Genomic DNA, 17,955 nt, shown 5'->3' with positions numbered 1-17,955 from the left:
TTCTACAATTGGAAGATTTGAACATTTCCTATGATTTTTTTTTTTTTTTAAACAGGCTGGATTACAAAACATCTACACGATGAAGCCCAAGGCAGACAATAACTGCATCTGGAATTCCACCAAGTCCAGACATCAAGTATATGCCAAAGCACAAAAGACTTTCACTCTGCAGGGAAGCCTGAGCGGGCCCAGACACAACCCTTTTGACTCACCCAGACTTGCATGGCAATTAGGCACCTCCACCTCTGCCAGAGACTCTGAGGATACCTGTCTAAATATTTAAATAGTTTTCCTCAGTGCCTATGGTAGTGTTTAAGAGAAGCAATCCTCCTGAGAATTCAGCCTTGAGAAGTCTTTCATTTAATAATTTAGGTATGGGTTTTCTTTTGGTTACATAAGTGGGTGCATTTAAATACAAGAAAGTCAATAAACCTCCTCCTTTCAGCCTTATACCTCCTCGTAGTATCTACGCTCCTCCTCTTCAACTTCCCTCTGTGCCTTTTCCCATTCCTCTTTCAGCTTGTCTTGTTCCTTCTGATACTTCTCCTGTAGGAGGATACAAACAGAGGTGAATTCAGAGCATACCATATTGGGAGTAAAGTCTGTGGTATGCAGTGAAAATGAACCTGTGAAAAATGGCTCCATCAGAAACAGGATGAAACAGAAAGGTAAAAATTAGAAACATCCATGGGTGTCAAAAAAGCTTCCTTTCCTCCTTTTCCCACTTGCTTCTATCTCTTACAATTAAGACCTTCAAACCATATGGAACTTTTAGCATACTACAAGAAGTTTAACCTGTTAGAAGTTTTTATGTGCTTAGACAGAAATTAAATTTATTCTAAACAATTTCAATAATTCCTTGTTTATTATATAGTTTTAAGAGTTGTAAAAAGCTGTCACACACCTGAAAACATTTAAGCATGGATTTTGCATTAATAATTACAGCTAAGCAGAATACAAACAAACAGGTTTTGCAGATGCTGGTTTTGGAACTAATTCAAGAGAGATGTCGGTACAATATAATGGATGATGAATAATTGTGCAAATTTAAAAGATAAATAAATAGTTTGCAAAGGTTTGATGAAGGTAAGCTCATAATTGCTAAGCAGTTCATTTTCCTCCTTGATGGGATCATTTTTTGAGAATTAATTTCACACAGTTTTATATGAAAAATTACCTTAAAGAGATCTTCATAATTGTGTGACAGAACTGGTTTGAATATGGGGAAGAATGGTGACTTCTATATGCCTTTTACAACAGTTCCAACTTCTGTTCAAATTAGAAACCACATCTGCCTAATCCAAAATAAATGCATTTACTGTCAAAAGAACACCTGAATTTGTCAGAAAAACCATGACGAGAACTTTACACCATTCCAAGAGGAAATAAACGTACTAGCTAAAAAGAAATAAACCTAAGAAAGCAGCACAGAGACACACAAGTAGTTGTACAAGATGAAAAGACTCCATTTTACTGTTCTTCATCCTTGGACGGTTTGGTGCTCTTATGTTGCATGGAGGAAACATATGACTTCTTTGGGACCAATCAAACCTAACCAGTATCAAAAGATACTACTCACTGACTACTTTGATACTGAGCAATATCAAAAGACACTACTAAGCGCAGGGGAAATTCAAGTTCTCAGGGCTGTTGCATTTCTCCCAACTACGACACAAACCCAAACCTTTTATAGAATACTCTACACCACCAAGCAAAACCAGTGGTTGTTTTGAGGAGGGTTCTCCCCCTCACAAAACAAAACAAAGCAAAACAAACCAACCAACCAAACAAACAAAAAAAACACCACCTTTGTGTACAAATTTAGTTTGATGTTTTCCAACAAGAACATGCAAACACAGCAGAAATCTACAAAAAGTTACTAAGACCAGTTGCACAAAGAAGAGTTGCACAAGCATCAGGGTTAGGAAAATATTAGTCTCAAGAAAGAGGCTCTAAGTAATTAAGAGTCTCACAGTTTATGCTCAACATACTTTAAATATAGTTGAGGATCAACATCTGGTTGAACTCTGCATTGGAATGCAGAACTAAATCCTTTCAGTCCACCCAGGGTGTGGGGAAGGGAGAAGTAAGACTGCATAAACCACAGAGAGTATTTGGTTCATTCATATGCTACAGAACTCTCTAAAGCATCCACAGAGGGTGTGGAAGACATGACATGAAATGCTTGACTTTGGTCTAAAGGAGCTGGAAACAGCTGAAGCACATGGTGGAAGAAATGTAGCATCTTCCTTACCTGAAGCAAGCGTTCTTGCTCATGCTGCCACCTTTCCTGACGCTTCCTCTCTTCTTCTGGATCCCAGGACCAGAAATTGAAGCGCTTGTGTGAAGGAAAACCAAGCTATTAGACTTTAATTCTTCACAAGGCTACCAGAAGGCTGCACTTCCTCTGGCCTGCCCCCAGCAGTGATGTTAAAATGGGAAACTCAGAACCAGATAATGGTACTCTTAGTTAGCACACCATATCCTGAGCTTCACTGACACTTGGGTTTTCCCACAGGTATCCAAATGAGAGAATAATCATTTGGTTTGCAAAGAAAGGCTTGGGAAACTTCATCTGGAGGGAACAAAAAGAAAAAGACCCGAAAGAAAGCTCTAAGCAGCACTGAACAAAGATGCCTCCAGGTGCCCAAATTTAAGGAAAACTTCTATTTTTCTTCTCTGTAATCTTCTGTGCAACATGCAAAGAAATTTGTGAATGTGAAATATATTCTCTCATTTCATATGTCTGCCAGCACAACAGCCTAAAGCCTCACTTTAAATTTTTATCCAGGGAAGAACACTTCAATCACAGATCTAGACCATGTTTTGGCTTGGATTCTGTTTTTTCTCTCTCAGTCTGATTTGGGGATGTTACAAGGCAGTTTGCATTAAAAAAAAATAAATCACATTTGTTAAACACATATATCTAAACCAAAACGACAATGCAAAAATGGTACTTACGTTTGATTTGTCACCACTATCAGAATCAGCTACAGAAAAAAAAAAAAAAAAAAAAAAAAAAAAAATTAAACTTAACAAGACAAAACAGCAAAAAGTGCTTAGCCTGCAATTAAAGCTACGTTGTTTCTGTATAAAAAAGCCTCACGTTAGTTTTCTATTTGTTCCCACAACCAAATGCAAGGACAAATTGCAAGCAAACAAACCAGAAAAATAGACTACACCCATCACCAACAAAGCTACTTCTAATTTGGGTACAGAGAAGCACAACTTTAACTAACACCAGGTTCTACTCTACCACTAGCTACTGCTGTCTACTTCTGGCCACAGCCATTAGCAGTGTTTGAACACTGAGCACTACCTACTTTGATCTACTTTTCCCTTCGTGGTTCAGTGCAAGGAAGGAAAAAGCATAGCAAAGCTACAAGGGTGGGACTACGCTATTCAAGAGCCACAGTTACGAAGAGGACCGTTGCCATTCTCTATTCATGTCTTCAGGCTGATGTAAAGAAATAAGGAAAAGGTATTTAGAGGCAGGTGATTTCATTTGGTGCCTGAAGCCAGAGCATCACAGCAATGTGTAACCCAACAGCTCTTTGTCAACTGTGCAGCAGGAATAGATGCTTTCTACAGAAGTGAGAGGCAGAAAAAGTCCCCGGGATCGTCAGCTTTTGCCCCAGTCCCACAGCTGAAGACACCTAGGACTCGAGGCAGCGCAGGGGATGAAGCTGCTCTTAGTGCTGCATTTACCTGGCTGCGAGAAAAACCGTGAGCGCCGCCAGTCGTTCCGCACCCTAAGCGGAACCGCGGCCCCGCGGGGCGGCTCTGCAGGGGATGGCACAGAGACAAAACAAGAAACAGGGAAGTCAAAAGGTGGTGGCGAGGCTCAGACCCTGGCCTACTCGGCCACCAGTGGGATTTTTATTACAGCAGCTTTGTAACAAGCTCAAAAGGTTTTTAAAGGCCTTGCAGATCACAAGGACTACCCAAATTTAAATGCTACTTTTGCAGAATGGCACCTAACCCTATATCAGAGCTCTAGCACAGAAATGCTAATACACTCTTGCATTTGTTTCTGTTGTACATGCATATTTTAAAGGATTATCTGATCATTTCATGGTATACATGCTGTGAACACTAGAGAGCAGCCAAGTGTTTCAGCATCATTTAGAAAATACTAGAGACGCCTACAATCTGTCACTCCGTATTTGGACTGATTTGTGCTTGAAACAAAACAATACTGTTGGCAAAGCCTGTTTGGAAAGTACCTTCCCACCTAAAACAAGTAAGACTTCTCATTCCTTTACTGACTTTCCTGTTTTCCACAGTGGATTACCTTCAGTGAAATGCTGGGATAATCATTATATTACCTATATATAAGCTGACAACCTCGCAAGTTCACAGGGGGAAGAAAACTTCCCTTTCTCCCTCTGTCTCCCCCTCTCTCTTTCTTTCACAATACCCACATATATGCATCTCTAAAATCAATATAAAATAAAACTACTAAATATTAACAATCTCAAGCAATACTTTGTCGTGAAGGCAAGAAAAATAAGTTCTGCTTTGCAAGAGCTTGTGATGCGCAGAGGTCAAACTGGGGGATGTGGCCAGATATGTGTGTTGGTCATCTATAAAGAGGAGCTACACACAAGCAGCTGAGTGAGGAATTGTCTCCAGGAGTTTTTACCATGAGATAAACCCAATTATTAAGCCATTTGCATCTGTGAGCAACATACTAATGAAATATAATACTCATGGACATAATACAGCTTTAATTGTTAGGCCTGGCCCCCTCCTTTGTGTCCCAATTCTGCTGCTGTGGTTAAGGGGAACAGCAAGAAGCGTCCCTTGCATCACAGAAGCCACGCTACCTGTATCAGTCAGATGCAACTAGAAATTAAACATATTATCTTCCAAACCTTCCAGGCCATTGATTAGGCATTCCCCCTTGACTACCACAGACATGCATACGTCCAGCTGAATTCTCTGCAGCTCCCAACCTCTCTTTTTGCTCACCTTGTCGATCAGAATTCTGCAGAGTGACCTGGCTGGTCTCAGGCAGCTTCTTTAAAAATGGCAATACTATACTTCCTTCTTGTTCCAGGGCCTTCGGTTTTATTACCTGTTGAGATGTTTGGGAACAGAAAACTGCATTCAAAAATCACCAGGTACAATCAAAGATTAACTTAAACCCTTTCTATTAATTTCTAAAACAATGTTATCAAAGTTTAATAAGCCTCTATTTCCAGAATTGCAATATGAACTTGCAATATTGAAGCAATGAAAATAACCACCAGTTGTTTGTTCTTGATACTCTGCACACCCAAGCTCATCCTAACCCAGGACCATCATCTAGTGTACCTGACAGAGCAGTATGGTGATGGCCACTTGTTACCCCTGCCACATACACAAAATCCACTGTCTACACCTTTTGGATACTCTGCTCTCCCAGTGTGTGGAGGGACTGGGCTTTGCAGGTTGAGTTCTCTTTTCTGCTACAGCCAGTTTACAGATTCAAACACTCCAAGCAGACACCGGGGAGTTTCTTTGGAGGAGGAACTCTCTTATAATCATTGGATTTGGCACAGAAAACATCTTTCAGGGTCATTTCTTAACATATTTTGAATGAAATCCTGTTATGACATTATACAGAGAGAAAATACCAACTAGATATTGCACGATATCCATTTCCTTGTGAGGTCTTCTTCTTTGTTTCATTTTCCATTCCCTTTCTTTCCTGCCCGTACATACCTCCTGCGTAGCAGGGAGCACTATTTCCTTCTGCTGCTCCATTTCAGGTTTCTTCACATCTTTCTCACTTGGAGCAACATCCTTGGAAGGGACAGGACTTGGAGGAAACTCTAAGCTCTTCACAACAGGGCTGGCACAAGCTGCAGTTGACTTGAATTGCTTTTGATCTGAACCTAATCCACACATACAAGAGAGAACGTCACAAGGTTAAGATATTTTTTCCAGATACAATGTAGACTTATTTCATATCTTCTTTCTTCAACACTGGCAAAATTAATCTCTCAGAAAAGACAAAACTTGAAAGATGAATTTCACCTGATGAAATGTAGATGCTAACATTTGAGTTGGTCACTATGGGACACCCTTCATGGTTAAAAAAGGCAGAAAGGCACTCCTTCGAGAAGGATCACACAAACAATTTCAGACACTTCTCTTGTCTGAAATGAGCTGTAACCTATTAACACATCTACTGAGGTACAGATCTCTGTAGTGCGCATTCCTAGAGCTGTACGATGAATCCTATTCTAAGGTGCTACCTGGACAAGCAGCTCTACAACAGTTAACATGGTCTCACTGTCAGCACTGGAAGATATGCCAGCTTGGCTGTTTCCACTAAACCAAGTCAGTCAGGCATCAGAAAGCAAAGAAATTGTGGTAAAAGGAAGCCTTGGACTGGAATAACCAGGTTGGGACTCAGTTCTTAAAAAAAGAAAAAAAGCAAACCAACAACACACACACAAAAACAACAACAACAATGACAAAAATTGATGCTGGTTTACAAGGACAAGGGACCAGGAGCACAAGGGCCCACAGCTGAGGTCTGTGAAAACCCAGTGGCTGCCAGCTGGCACCACCATGGAGCAGTTTCCGCCATCCCAGGCAGTGCACAAGCACCCACACATCTCTTAAACATCCTGGAACACAATCTCAGCTTCTGATCCTGTTCCACCTCCAACAGGTACCTCTTTGACAGGCTAGGAGAGGGAGCTAAGAAAGGGAGGCACCCCAAAGCTGCGCTAAGAACACCCACACCAGCAGAGACAAGAGCTGTTCCTGCTGCCTGGCAGATGCACACCACTTTGGAGCAGTTCCCACACCATTAGTGGCTTAGGGGTCACAGCATGGAAGTATCTGGCTTATACTGAACAGCAGATGAGGTTGTCTGTCACACAGCTTGGACCACATCTATCCCTCCAAAGCAGACACTGAAAATCCACATTGTTTTGCCATCGCAGCTTTCTCAAGGTGTTCTCCCAGCTTTCTTTGGCAGACCATATTAACCTTTGCTACCAACACTAAATGTTTAGCATTTCTCACAGGTGTGGAGCTCCTCACTGCTGACTGTTGAGAAGAGGATTTGGTTGATTCATTCCACACCTGCAATCTCTACATTACTTGCCAGCTGCAATTCCAGATTGTTACACTCTGTGCTGCTATGCAGTGATTTTTTTCTACCTGGAAGTCTGGCCTATTTCTAACTATGAGACAAAGTAATTAAGCCAGCTGATGAGCTGTCACTAGCAGTACATGTGCGTCATAGTTGTGCGGCACATCAAGAAAAGTCTGGATGTGCTTCTAATCTTGGAGGATGGTACTCCATTGATGTTTGAGAGACAAGCTCAATTACTTAAGTCACATTTATCTTCAGCAAATTGGAGCAGCATATTTATATACCAATTACAGGCAGAGATTTCCTTTAAATACCTACTGTAAACAGTCCCTTTTACTTACCTGTACCAAGCAGAACTTTAATAGACCCATTTCAAAAATACAAACAGAAAAAGACCATGAGCTTAGTATGATAAAATAGATACAGGCAGTAGATAAAATGCATGCTCAAAGGTAATATTTCAGAAACACCATTCTGAGGATAGCTGTTTCAAATTTTACGAGTAAATTCATTTCCCCAGATTAGGGATTGTGCATAGGGCCTTTAAAGCAGAAAATCAAGGCAGTGCACAACACTGTCACCTTGCACCCGGAGCAGCGTGCAACCATGAATGTCATTTCTGCCTTCTTCTGCACTGTCTAATAAACCCTCTTGGTGCCGCTGCAGATGCACTTACTGGGCTGCAGCTGCTGCAGGGTGGGCATCAAGCCCAGACCAGTGGTGGGCCAGGACAGGGGTCAGGGCAGCAGCCACCCACCTGGGGATGCGCCCAAAGGGCTCCCGGGTCCTGCTCCGCCGGGGCTGCCCTCAGTCTGCTGGCTGGCTGCCGGATCTGCTTCCCCCGGGGAGGCCTGCAGAGGATGGAAATGCAGTGAGTGCACTGGAAATAAAAGTATGGGTTAATTCTGTGGAGCAGTGCTCACTGCTGCTTCGTAATGTGTTGAGACCAGGCTGTTTTAGAGCTCGGTAGGGAGCTGTGCACTGGGGAGCGAGTCTCTGAGCGGTATGTGCTGCTCTGGCACCGAGTCACCGGGCTTTAATCTCCTTTTCTAAGCGTTCAGCAAGCAGCCATTATGCAGTCGCTTTGGAATAGCTCACGCAAGCTTTTAAAATTGGAGGATATCTTGAATTGTGTTAGCTGGAGATAAGCATACATTTCACCCCTGGTTTTCTCTTCCAGAATAACACAAAAACGTATGCATCAGTGAATACCCAGCACATTCGAGGGCTTTAAAAGTGGCAAAGTAATTAAATACTTCCTTTATTTCACGGTTGTCTAAACAATCAGTTATCTGAAGGGAAAAGGCAGAGTTGGTAATAAAGGTAATGAAATACTTGAAGTGTTATTGGGAAAGGACTGAAAAAAAATGGTGAGACCATATCAAGTGAATAATCCAAATCGTTTTGAAAAGCCAGCTTCCTGACCCAGGACAAGCCTGTTGCAGAGCTAAACCACACCATCAAAACAACAGTAGCATTGCAGCTGATTTATTCAGCAGCTTCCCCTTTATATCTGCTTTCCTGGTAGGCAAATCAGGAAAAAAAAAATGCAGCAAATCAATCAGCTACCGCGCGGTGCCTCTAGCACATGAGAGAGCTAGAAGATGGCGCATCCAACTGAGGAAGAAAAAAAAAGAAGCAGAGTACGTTTAGAAATGAAAAGCAACGCATTTCAGAAGCGATCTTTGTAGACTCCCTTTCCTGTCCCTCAATCTTATTAACAGCTGCGAGAGAGGAAATGTGCTGAAATTTCCTCTTTTCTGGGGGCAGGGTTCACACCTCCGCCCTCTGCGCAGACGCTGCCTCCCCTCCCCACAGACGGCCATGAGCCCACGGCCCCGCATCCACGCAGGCCCCACGGGCAGCAGGCCTGGGCTCCCCCAGCGGTGTCACCGGGACGTCTGGTGGCAGTGCCAGCAGGATGCCAGTGCCAGCAGGCACCTTGTGGGCACACTTTGACTTCAAAGAGCTTTGCTGTTAGCAGTGGGAGCAAACCCCTGTGTCTCTGCTCCTCTCTGGAGGGAAGCGTGTTGTGGCGAGGGGCAGGGAACGTGTCTGGGACAACTCCCTGAGACCAGTCCTGGTACGGGGCTGTGGCCAGGGGCAGTGTTGGGAGGCAGGACAGGCACCAAGTGACAGTGGTGAGCGGCTGGAAGTGGCAGTGTATCCCCTCTGGCACCTGCTGGGGATGGCTGCCCCGGACAGGGCTTTCTCCTCAGTGCCTGGTGCCTTCCCTGCACCCTCACCTCTGCCCACCCAAGTCCTCTGCTCCAGGCAAGGCGCAGGTGGCAAACCCAGACAAATGCAATAGGTTTGGCCCTTGTCATTCTGCTGCTCTCTTCTTCTGTATAACCCACCTCGCCCTTCCCCAGCTCAGCTTGATGCCAGCCTGTGTTTCAGTGAAAGCTTCTGCCCCTTTCTCTACCCCAGCAAAAAAATACCGCACCTAAAGGTGTCTCCTTCAACCTCAGTTCTGGCTCGTGACAGGACAGCAACTACTACTGGGAATCTTCTGTTCACTCCCACCCTTGTGCAATGCAGAAATAAGTATTTATTCCTCCACGAGGACAACCAGGCAGTGTAACAGGCTGCCATCTCCATCCTTGGAGGTTTTCAAGACTCGAATGATTAAGGACTTAGCAACCTGGTCAGCTCCTATAACCTATCCTGCTTTGACCAGAAGACCCTGCTGGAGACCTACAACCTGAATTATTCTTTGATTCTACAACCTGCAGTCCTCCATTAAAACTAAACAAATAGCTATTACCAAAAGCTCACTGTTTGCCCTCTACAAAGTACATTTTCACTGGAAAGGCAAAAGGTACCTACCCGATAGCTCTATTCATCATTCCAAAGTACAAGCCTTCCAATGAAATCGTTTCATGTTTCAATTATTAATATTTAGATTATTATTATGTAAAGCAACGGAACTCACCCTCCACTCTCAAAAAGCAACTGCTGAAACTGAAAAATTAAAAGGCTCAGCAAACACATGGGGCCAATACAACATTATCTCCTCCAGTTCTAGAGTTACCTCAGGAACCTACACTTGGTGCTGGGCCACACTGCTATCCTGCGTAAGTGAAATCTCAACTAAATCCATCTATGATCTTACTATCCAGTATGGAGGTTGAGCTAGTTATAGATACAGATGTTATTTATAGAAATTCTTTCAAAGAGGAGTAAAAAAAAAAAAAAAAAAAAAAAAAAAGGAAGAGTTACTGCTTGCTGCAGGAGAATTGATTTTGGAAATGACATACTGCAGAAGCCCTGCTCTTGCTCACGAGACTTGACTCTTTCTCCTCCCTCTGCTGAGCAATTAAATGTTAGCAACATAAAGCTAAAAATATAAAACTGATTAGTAAGTAATTTACAAAAAAAGATTAAGTGAACTTCACCGGGGAACTCTCATTCCCAGTGTATCTAATTCTATTTGTAATACCAAGTAACGTAATATTATCTAGTATTTTATCCGCAGCTATAAGATACATTGTAAAAAAATCATGTACTGATGGAGCCGATAAAATGTCTTTTCTTCCACAGACTACCACTTGCATTTCATAAATATTTTGTAATCAAAGCACAATGTTACCACTGAATATAAAAAAGCCATTAAAACATTCAATTGCACTTGGGAAGACTGTATTTTGACATGGGCACTGAAAAACACCTTAGTGAGTAATGTTCCTTGGGCATTTCAGAGCAGATCTGAGACTTTGGGATGAAGGACCCATGCAGCCTGTCCACACCACAGCGTTCATGTGGGAAGAGGCATCACTGCCTCTGCTGAGGGTACCTAAGAGGGAAGCTCTTGTGTAGTGTTATCAAACTCCTGTTTGGCATGACAATGTATCAGCTCAGTTTGTGGCCAACAGGATCTTTTATCCCATGGACTAGGATATCAATCCAGGTATTTCTTGAGCTATGATCCTATAAGCCAGAAACAGCCCCATTGCCTACTGCTGTGGCAGAACCTTTCTTACAAAACCCTAAAAATACACTAACTAGGAACTCTGAAACACTGAACTTCACAACTGCTACAAGAATTCAAACTCCAAAGGAAGTTACAGCAGAACTTTATTAGCCCTTATTGTAAATTAAGTCAAACTGCAGGTCAGTTAACACTACGTGTACACAAAATCACATAAAATGGTAATACTGTATTTTCTATGAAAACATGACAAAACAAGCTGTCTGGAACCAGCAAGAATGCAGAGAGCTGGAAGAATCAGGTGAGAACTACAGCGTGAATTCTGTAAAGTCACTCAGGAATGAAACTGGTTGCAGTATCAATAGCCACATGTACAAATTACCCGATGCATCCTTTAAACTTCTATGATGGAAGTTGTATATGTATCAGCATTTTACAGGTTATACTCCAAGCCTTTAAAATGTCATACAATGATTTTCTAATTGAAGCTAGCTTATTCTGTTGCGAGTGGTAACGCTGAAATGACCTTGGGCTGCCCCAGGTAAGTGCCTTGCATGCTATGCCAGTGCAGTGCTGCAGTCAGACACTGCTCTGACATGTTAAATCATCTGCCCCTTTCACTGGCAGCTAGATAATGCTATAATCAGATCAGCTATTACAGCCAAAGACCAGGGTGGATCAGTAATTGACAGAGAAGCCTTCAAAGTGCTGCAAGAAATAGCGTTAACAATTCTTGTTAGTCATTTTTGCTCGTTATCACTGCTCAATTGGGCAAAAAATAATCTCCTATCACTTGCAGACACTGAAAATCGGATGGGGGTCTGCGTGATGGGAGACATGGATGCTAAATTCATAACCACATCGCAAGCAGAGTTCTGTTCTGCCCACTTTGAAGTTTTGTTGTTCTTATTTCTCACTCTAACCCTTTTTCCCTTCAGGTAGTCCAGCCCGCCATGCATCTTCCCATGTATGGTTAAGGAAAAGCTGTCAATCTGGAATATATATACCTTACTCTGCAAGTGTTTCTTGTAATGAATCAAAGAACAAAGACTTGTCTTACCAGATATGTACAAATCAGGATTTCAATCCTGCTCGCTTGTAGTTTGGCCAACAATCCCCAACCACAAGAAAGCTTATACTTTAATCTCAGTTCAATCAGTGGATTTTTGAAGATGAAGGAGAGTGTTACTTGGATATAGAAAAAAAAAATGTTTCTTTTGTGCCAAGCATGCAGTGAGTAGAAACGGACAAGTTTAAGCTGGCTAACTAAAAATTAAAAGAAAGCCCAAATCTCCCCACCACCACCACCCCACCCCGATCTTTTTAAAGTTGCTGTCTATATTTATTTATTTTTTGGTTGATCAGAGCAAAGCTATAATTAGAGCTATAACAAGCCAGTAATTTCTAAATGGCCATACAAAGATTAGTTAAAATAAAGTGGTGTTACACACTGACAAATTAATCCCCCTACACTAAAATCTGCACAAATATTGTTTTAAAACAAAACATTTATTTTGCCAACTTCTAATTCAAAGAGTAAGAGGATACAACTTCTCAGTATTTGTAATGTGCATAACTGCTATGTATGATAGAAAGAAAACACAGCCTAATGGCTGAAAGACAGGACTGAAGTGAGGAGATGATTTTCACGTTGTTCCTGGCATTGCCTCTGACTGATCAGAGGATTTTGAGCATGTCAGTCTTCGGGCCTCTGCCCCAGTTTTTGCAGGGGAAAAAAAATAAAAAAGAGGTGTGCTTTACCTGCCACCTCTCCTAGCTGCACATTGTTCCACAAGCACCAGTGGGATACTTCCATCCTACTCATAGGCCAAATTTACCCCTCCTAGCAAAGTCAGCCTTGAATCATAGGCAAAATATAACTACTTTGAATAAAGGTATGTCTCCTGTAAAATCCCCCCAAAATCTAAGTACTTTGTATACACGATACAGACACAAGCCCAGTTTTTGGAAAATATTCTTCTTTACCATGCTTCCCACCTGCTGCAGCTTTTTGCATCCCATTTCATAGTGAATCCAGACAGGAGTTATTAATATTTCCCAATCAGTCGCTGGTCACCAATCATTACAGGGTTCACATGTATGTGGGGGTTCTTTTTTGTCTGAAAGACAACCTACATTGAGGTATGGAGTAACCCATACAAAATGGTCCTTACGCTTCTCTAGCTCCCAAAAAATCACACTAGCATTTCAAGTGGTACAACTTGATTAAACTTTTTTCCAAAATTCAGGCCAAGAGAGCTGTTGAAGTACAGCTGCACAGCATCTTCCCGTACTGCAGACAATGCCTGAGGCCAGCCGGACAGATTTAGAGCAGGGCTACACAGCTTCAAAGGGAAGGCTGCCAGGCAGAGAGAAGACAGGACCGGTCAATTTGACAACTGAATTGAAACAGCAGGGAAGCAGCCGTAAGAGGGATGGAGGAGGAAGGGGCATGCAAAGAACAGGAAGAGAATCAGATGAGGAGGACAGAAGGGCCAAAGGTAACATCTATATGAAAAGGAATATGAACTCTCACAGCAAGAGTCTGGGCAGAAAGTGAGCTAATAAAATACATAAAGAAAACTAAGCTAGGAGCAACTAGAGGAAAACGAAAACAAAAACAAAGCAACAAAAACTAGAAGGAGCATCTCTTAGTAGACAGAGGAACTGGTGCCTGTGAATCTTAATCCAAGCCAGGGAAGGACAGAGCTAACAAGTCTCTAAACTATATAAATAAAGGAAAGTGTGCAAATAAAGGCAGTGAAAGCAAGTTTAGAAAAGACTTTGAAACATGCTCCATTGCATCTGTTTGTATTTTTTTTTCTTAGCAGAAATGTAGTTGCTTCTTCCACTTCAGACAGCTCTGCTTCTTCATCTTGGCTGCTTCCTATCCCTGTTTGCATCTTCTCCTAAAAGTTCAGTAGGGTTAAACATCAGACAGAAACTTTCCGAGTGGGTCAAACTAAACACATGTTTAACCAAGCCCCTACAAAGAAATACTTCTTGTGAAAAACGCCACACCAGTCTCATAAAAAGATGCAGTGGCCAACTAAGCTGTTGCCTCATGAAGGATTGTAACATCACCACTAGCTAAAAGACAGTCTTTACTTCAGCCTTGCACAGGTTTCTTGCAGCTGGAGGTGATAAAAGTGGCAGCTTCAGAGGTTTTACTTCCAAGAAGGTGTTTTATGAGGAGTGCGACAAGCCCAGATGGCTCTTTTCTTTCCAGGCTTGGATTCCCAGCCTTCCTAGGAGAGGCTGTATCTTCCGAGATGAACTCAATACTCCAGACCGCAGATGCTGGCTGACATCACTGTTATCAGTTGTTCACAAACCAAAGTAAAACAGGGACGGGGGAAGGCTGAGTGAAGTGACTCCAGGTAGCTGCCCAGTTCCAGCAGGTAAGCTGGCCCCAGCCTGATGGCATCTAGCTGGAGATGCCTGGCAGGGCCAGCCTGTGCCCCCACACCAGTGAGGAAGCCAAGTGTTGGTCCCATGCTCCGTCTCTGTGGCCTGGCACCTCAGCCCTTCCCATCCATGAACTAGGGCATTCCTGTACACTTGACTGAGCTAAGTTGCTGCCTCGAAAATTAAAACTAAGCATTTGGGTACAGAGAAGCAAGTATTTAGAAGGAAACAAATCAGTGAATCTTATCTCAGGCTAGTGAATTTGCTTCCAGCCACAGGCAGATCTCCCTCTCTCTGCCCCCGTCATGCTCAGTGCATTCCACTTGTTTGCCCGTGGTAGACTCCCTCAAAGCAACCTCCTCACCGTGCTCTGCCCTTGACATGCCTGACACACACACCTTTGTTTGAGGCTGAAGTGCCTGGAGTAATTGTAATGATTTTCACTACCCAGTCACATTAATGATCAAATTATGAAGCTAATGATAAAAAATCCTTTGTTGGAATGGAGAAATAGCACCATTTGGGTGCATGCTCATTCTCTCCAGATGACTTCACCATTAAGCACGCTCAAGTTTACAAACCAGGAGCTTATTCTGCAAAAAACAGAGTTGCAAAGAATCTGGGGATTCCAGCAGTTCTGCCCATTTGCCAAAATCACCGCGAGGGCTAAGACACTGAAAGCAGAAAAATTAGAATTCAGCTGGCCACATCATCACCAAAACTATAGAAAGAAAAGGAAAGGGCATCAATCAGGTACAAAGAGGCCCAAGCCCTAACAGTGGCTGCTACTGCTGAATTTTCTCTCAACTCTTCCACAGCTCCTAAAAATGGAGACAGTAATATTTATGTTTTGCTAATTTTCTGACCACCATTGTTATTGCTTCTAATCTATAGCAAGCTGTGGCCCCTCTCTGCCCTCCAAAGGTTCCCCTTCCCAGCTCTCCCAGACCAGATGCAATGCCTACCTGGCTTCTCCCTTAGGACCAATTAATTCTGAAGCAAGAAATCTTTGCTCTGCCATCCTGCAAATCATTCACTCTTGCCTATACACCAATTCCCCCTGACAAGATTAAGTCTGTGCTCAGCGCACATCCCAGCTCCCAGCTACTACAGCAAGTAGACTTCAAAGCCCATCTGTCTGTGGCCAAAGACTGCCATGAAGCAGGGAAGTAAGATAAGACACAAGCCCTTTGGCATGAATGAACCATCCCTCCCTGCCCACTCCCTGTTATCCACCTGGCCGATACTTGGAAGAAATCTGAGATGAAAGCAAAAAATTATCATAATCCACATTTCACCGCATCTCTGATTCTCTTTGTTGTTACACAAAAAAGAATGGCTAAAACTCCCTGTCCTGCCACTTGTTGCAATCCTTTAACATACTTTATTAGTAGTCCAGTCCTTATTTCTTGTTTTGTTTTTAACCATCTACTTCTGTGATAGTTTTGTAGCATCTAGATTCCTGCTGTGATATGCTCCATTTTTTTTTTCTGCCTTTCTCTCTGGGGAAGTGGGGGAGAGAGATGAAAAGGTAAAATTAATTTGTTTCTTTGATAAGGCAGTTAAGAAGCACATTGGCCCCTTGGAGTATTTCAATAGCTTATCCCCTTCTCTAATATTTCTGAGAGGGGAATGAAAGCTGAATGCTCAAAACTGCCAGCACATCCACATCCTCATTTGAAAATTGAAAACTGAGACTAATTATAATGGCTCACACAGTCCAATTATGTTGCTGATCTAATCAGCTAACATCAGGAGAAGAGCTGAATAAGCGTGCACAATAGCTGGGACACAGAGTCAATTTCTCCCTGGCCCAGCACATTTAAAGCATGCTTATCAGCTGCATGCCATCCAAAAAAAAAAAGAAACGTTGGCTGCAAAAAGTTTTTGAACCTTCCCTTCCCATTTCTCTACCCACATCCCAGAGGAAGAAACCTTTAATTTACAAAGGATTTTTTTTCCTGGTCTGGGCACACCCTCTTGAAATAAAACAAACATAACCACTTGGGTTTCATTAGTTAGTGATTAAATACATTACGAGACAGAAAATTGGCAGAGAAAGTAAGGCTGGTTTGTTCGTGTTGCTCTTACTGTTGGCTCTTTGTGCACACTCTGAGTGGCAGGCCTCTGTAAACTGAGCTCAACACTTGTGGGGTCCTTCTTCAACTCTACCGGGGGCCTGTCCCCTCTGGCTACTCCATCAAATTTCAGAGATCTGCTTGGCGATTGAGTAAATATTACTGTTGTACACTCTTTATCCTTTTCTTCAACTCCGTTGAAATTCTCTCCATTCACGCTGACTTTTCCATCTACCTGCAGAATACAGTTAAATAAATACATGGAGGAAATTAGCATTCAGAGAAATTTAGGAAATTAAGACTTCAACACAACATTACTATTGCTGTTAACACAGTCTACACCATCAGTGCAGGACAGAGCCAAGCACACGTTTCAACAGGCCAAGATAGAAGAAAACCCCAGTCTGTGGGGTCATAAAATACAGACAGAAGTTCAGGATATTCCTGGATTTCCCAGTTTCCCACATTTCACTCTCCCAGTAACTTACACGTACCCTTTATGCACATCACATACACAGTGGATTTTAAAAGAACAATGCTTTAAGCTATACTTAGACTGAAATTTTGGGGTTTTGCATCGTGTCGTGCAAGAAGCCAGCTGGTTCTCCAGGACTAGTTAAACCAATGAGCTGCTGTGCAGTCTGGCAAGCTCACCACAGCATTACTAGCATATGCTTTCTGAAGCACTGCTGGGTGAAGTCAGAAGGCTCAGGAGCAGCAGAATTCATCCATTTGTTTCTTTACTTTTCATAACAGGGAAGTGAGGAACCAACAAATAAAATTGGGCATTCCACCTTCTCCATGAGGTTATAAAATAAATAGACTCTTTCCCAGAAAATGATTTTATGCAGTCATCATGGAGATGAGAGAGCAGAAACTGTTTAACTACTTTGTTCTCAAGGTTAAGCCTGCTCCTTGGAGGGCCTATATTCCCCCTGAGGAACTCCTAAGCAAGGAAGAAAATACAAAATAAGCTCTAGCTTCTTCCTTTGTATTGACACAGCTTTCTCTCATCAATATGTTTTGGATGGGCACAGCACTTAGAAAGTCCCTTCAGTTTGGCAGGCTGTTTGTAGAAGTCCAGGTATATACACAGAGAAAGTCTTGCTCAAAAAAACTTGTGTGACATTCACAGTAAGAGCCCAGCTGGGATCCGCAGAGGGACCAGAAGAGCACGAGGTATCAGTAGCACCATATAGCTCCTGCCTAGCTACAGCAGAAAGGTTTATAGGCTTGTCAGCAGGGCTGAGTTTTGGAGAAGAGCTTTTTTATCTCTGCACAGAGATCCTTCCTTGCAAAAGGATCATCACAGGAGACAACACAAAGGTGATGGAGAAAGTACAGAGAGACTGCTCTGCCACTAATTGGACTTTGGGGGAGTAACAGCAGAGACCCGTGATTTCTTAGGGAAGCCATTGGGATATATGTGGTGATGAGTC

At 42.6% G+C, this 17,955-nt stretch overlaps 1 protein-coding gene across 11 annotated transcripts in view; it reads right to left on the bottom strand.

The window, feature by feature from the left end:
• LIMCH1 (LIM and calponin homology domains 1) overlaps positions 1 to 17,955 on the bottom strand; it is a 172,653-nt gene that overhangs the window by 15,087 nt on the left and 139,611 nt on the right. For all 11 annotated transcript variants that reach the window (XM_068680221.1, XM_068680223.1, XM_068680226.1 and 8 more), the window contains 7 exons: positions 16,530 to 16,751; positions 7,857 to 7,950; positions 5,710 to 5,882; positions 4,975 to 5,080; positions 2,962 to 2,990; positions 2,255 to 2,338; positions 454 to 546 (listed from right to left, as the gene is read on the bottom strand). In XM_068680221.1, coding sequence (XP_068536322.1) covers positions 454 to 546; positions 2,255 to 2,338; positions 2,962 to 2,990; positions 4,975 to 5,080; positions 5,710 to 5,882; positions 7,857 to 7,950; positions 16,530 to 16,751 — 801 coding nt within the window. The remainder of the gene's footprint in view (positions 1 to 453; positions 547 to 2,254; positions 2,339 to 2,961; positions 2,991 to 4,974; positions 5,081 to 5,709; positions 5,883 to 7,856; positions 7,951 to 16,529; positions 16,752 to 17,955) is intronic.

The sequence above is a fragment of the Anas acuta genome, chromosome 4 (assembly GCF_963932015.1).
Source record: "Anas acuta chromosome 4, bAnaAcu1.1, whole genome shotgun sequence".
NCBI classification, from domain to species: domain Eukaryota; kingdom Metazoa; phylum Chordata; class Aves; order Anseriformes; family Anatidae; genus Anas; species Anas acuta.
Note: the sequence above shows the minus strand (reverse complement) of the source record. Positions and strands in the feature narration are given on the sequence as shown.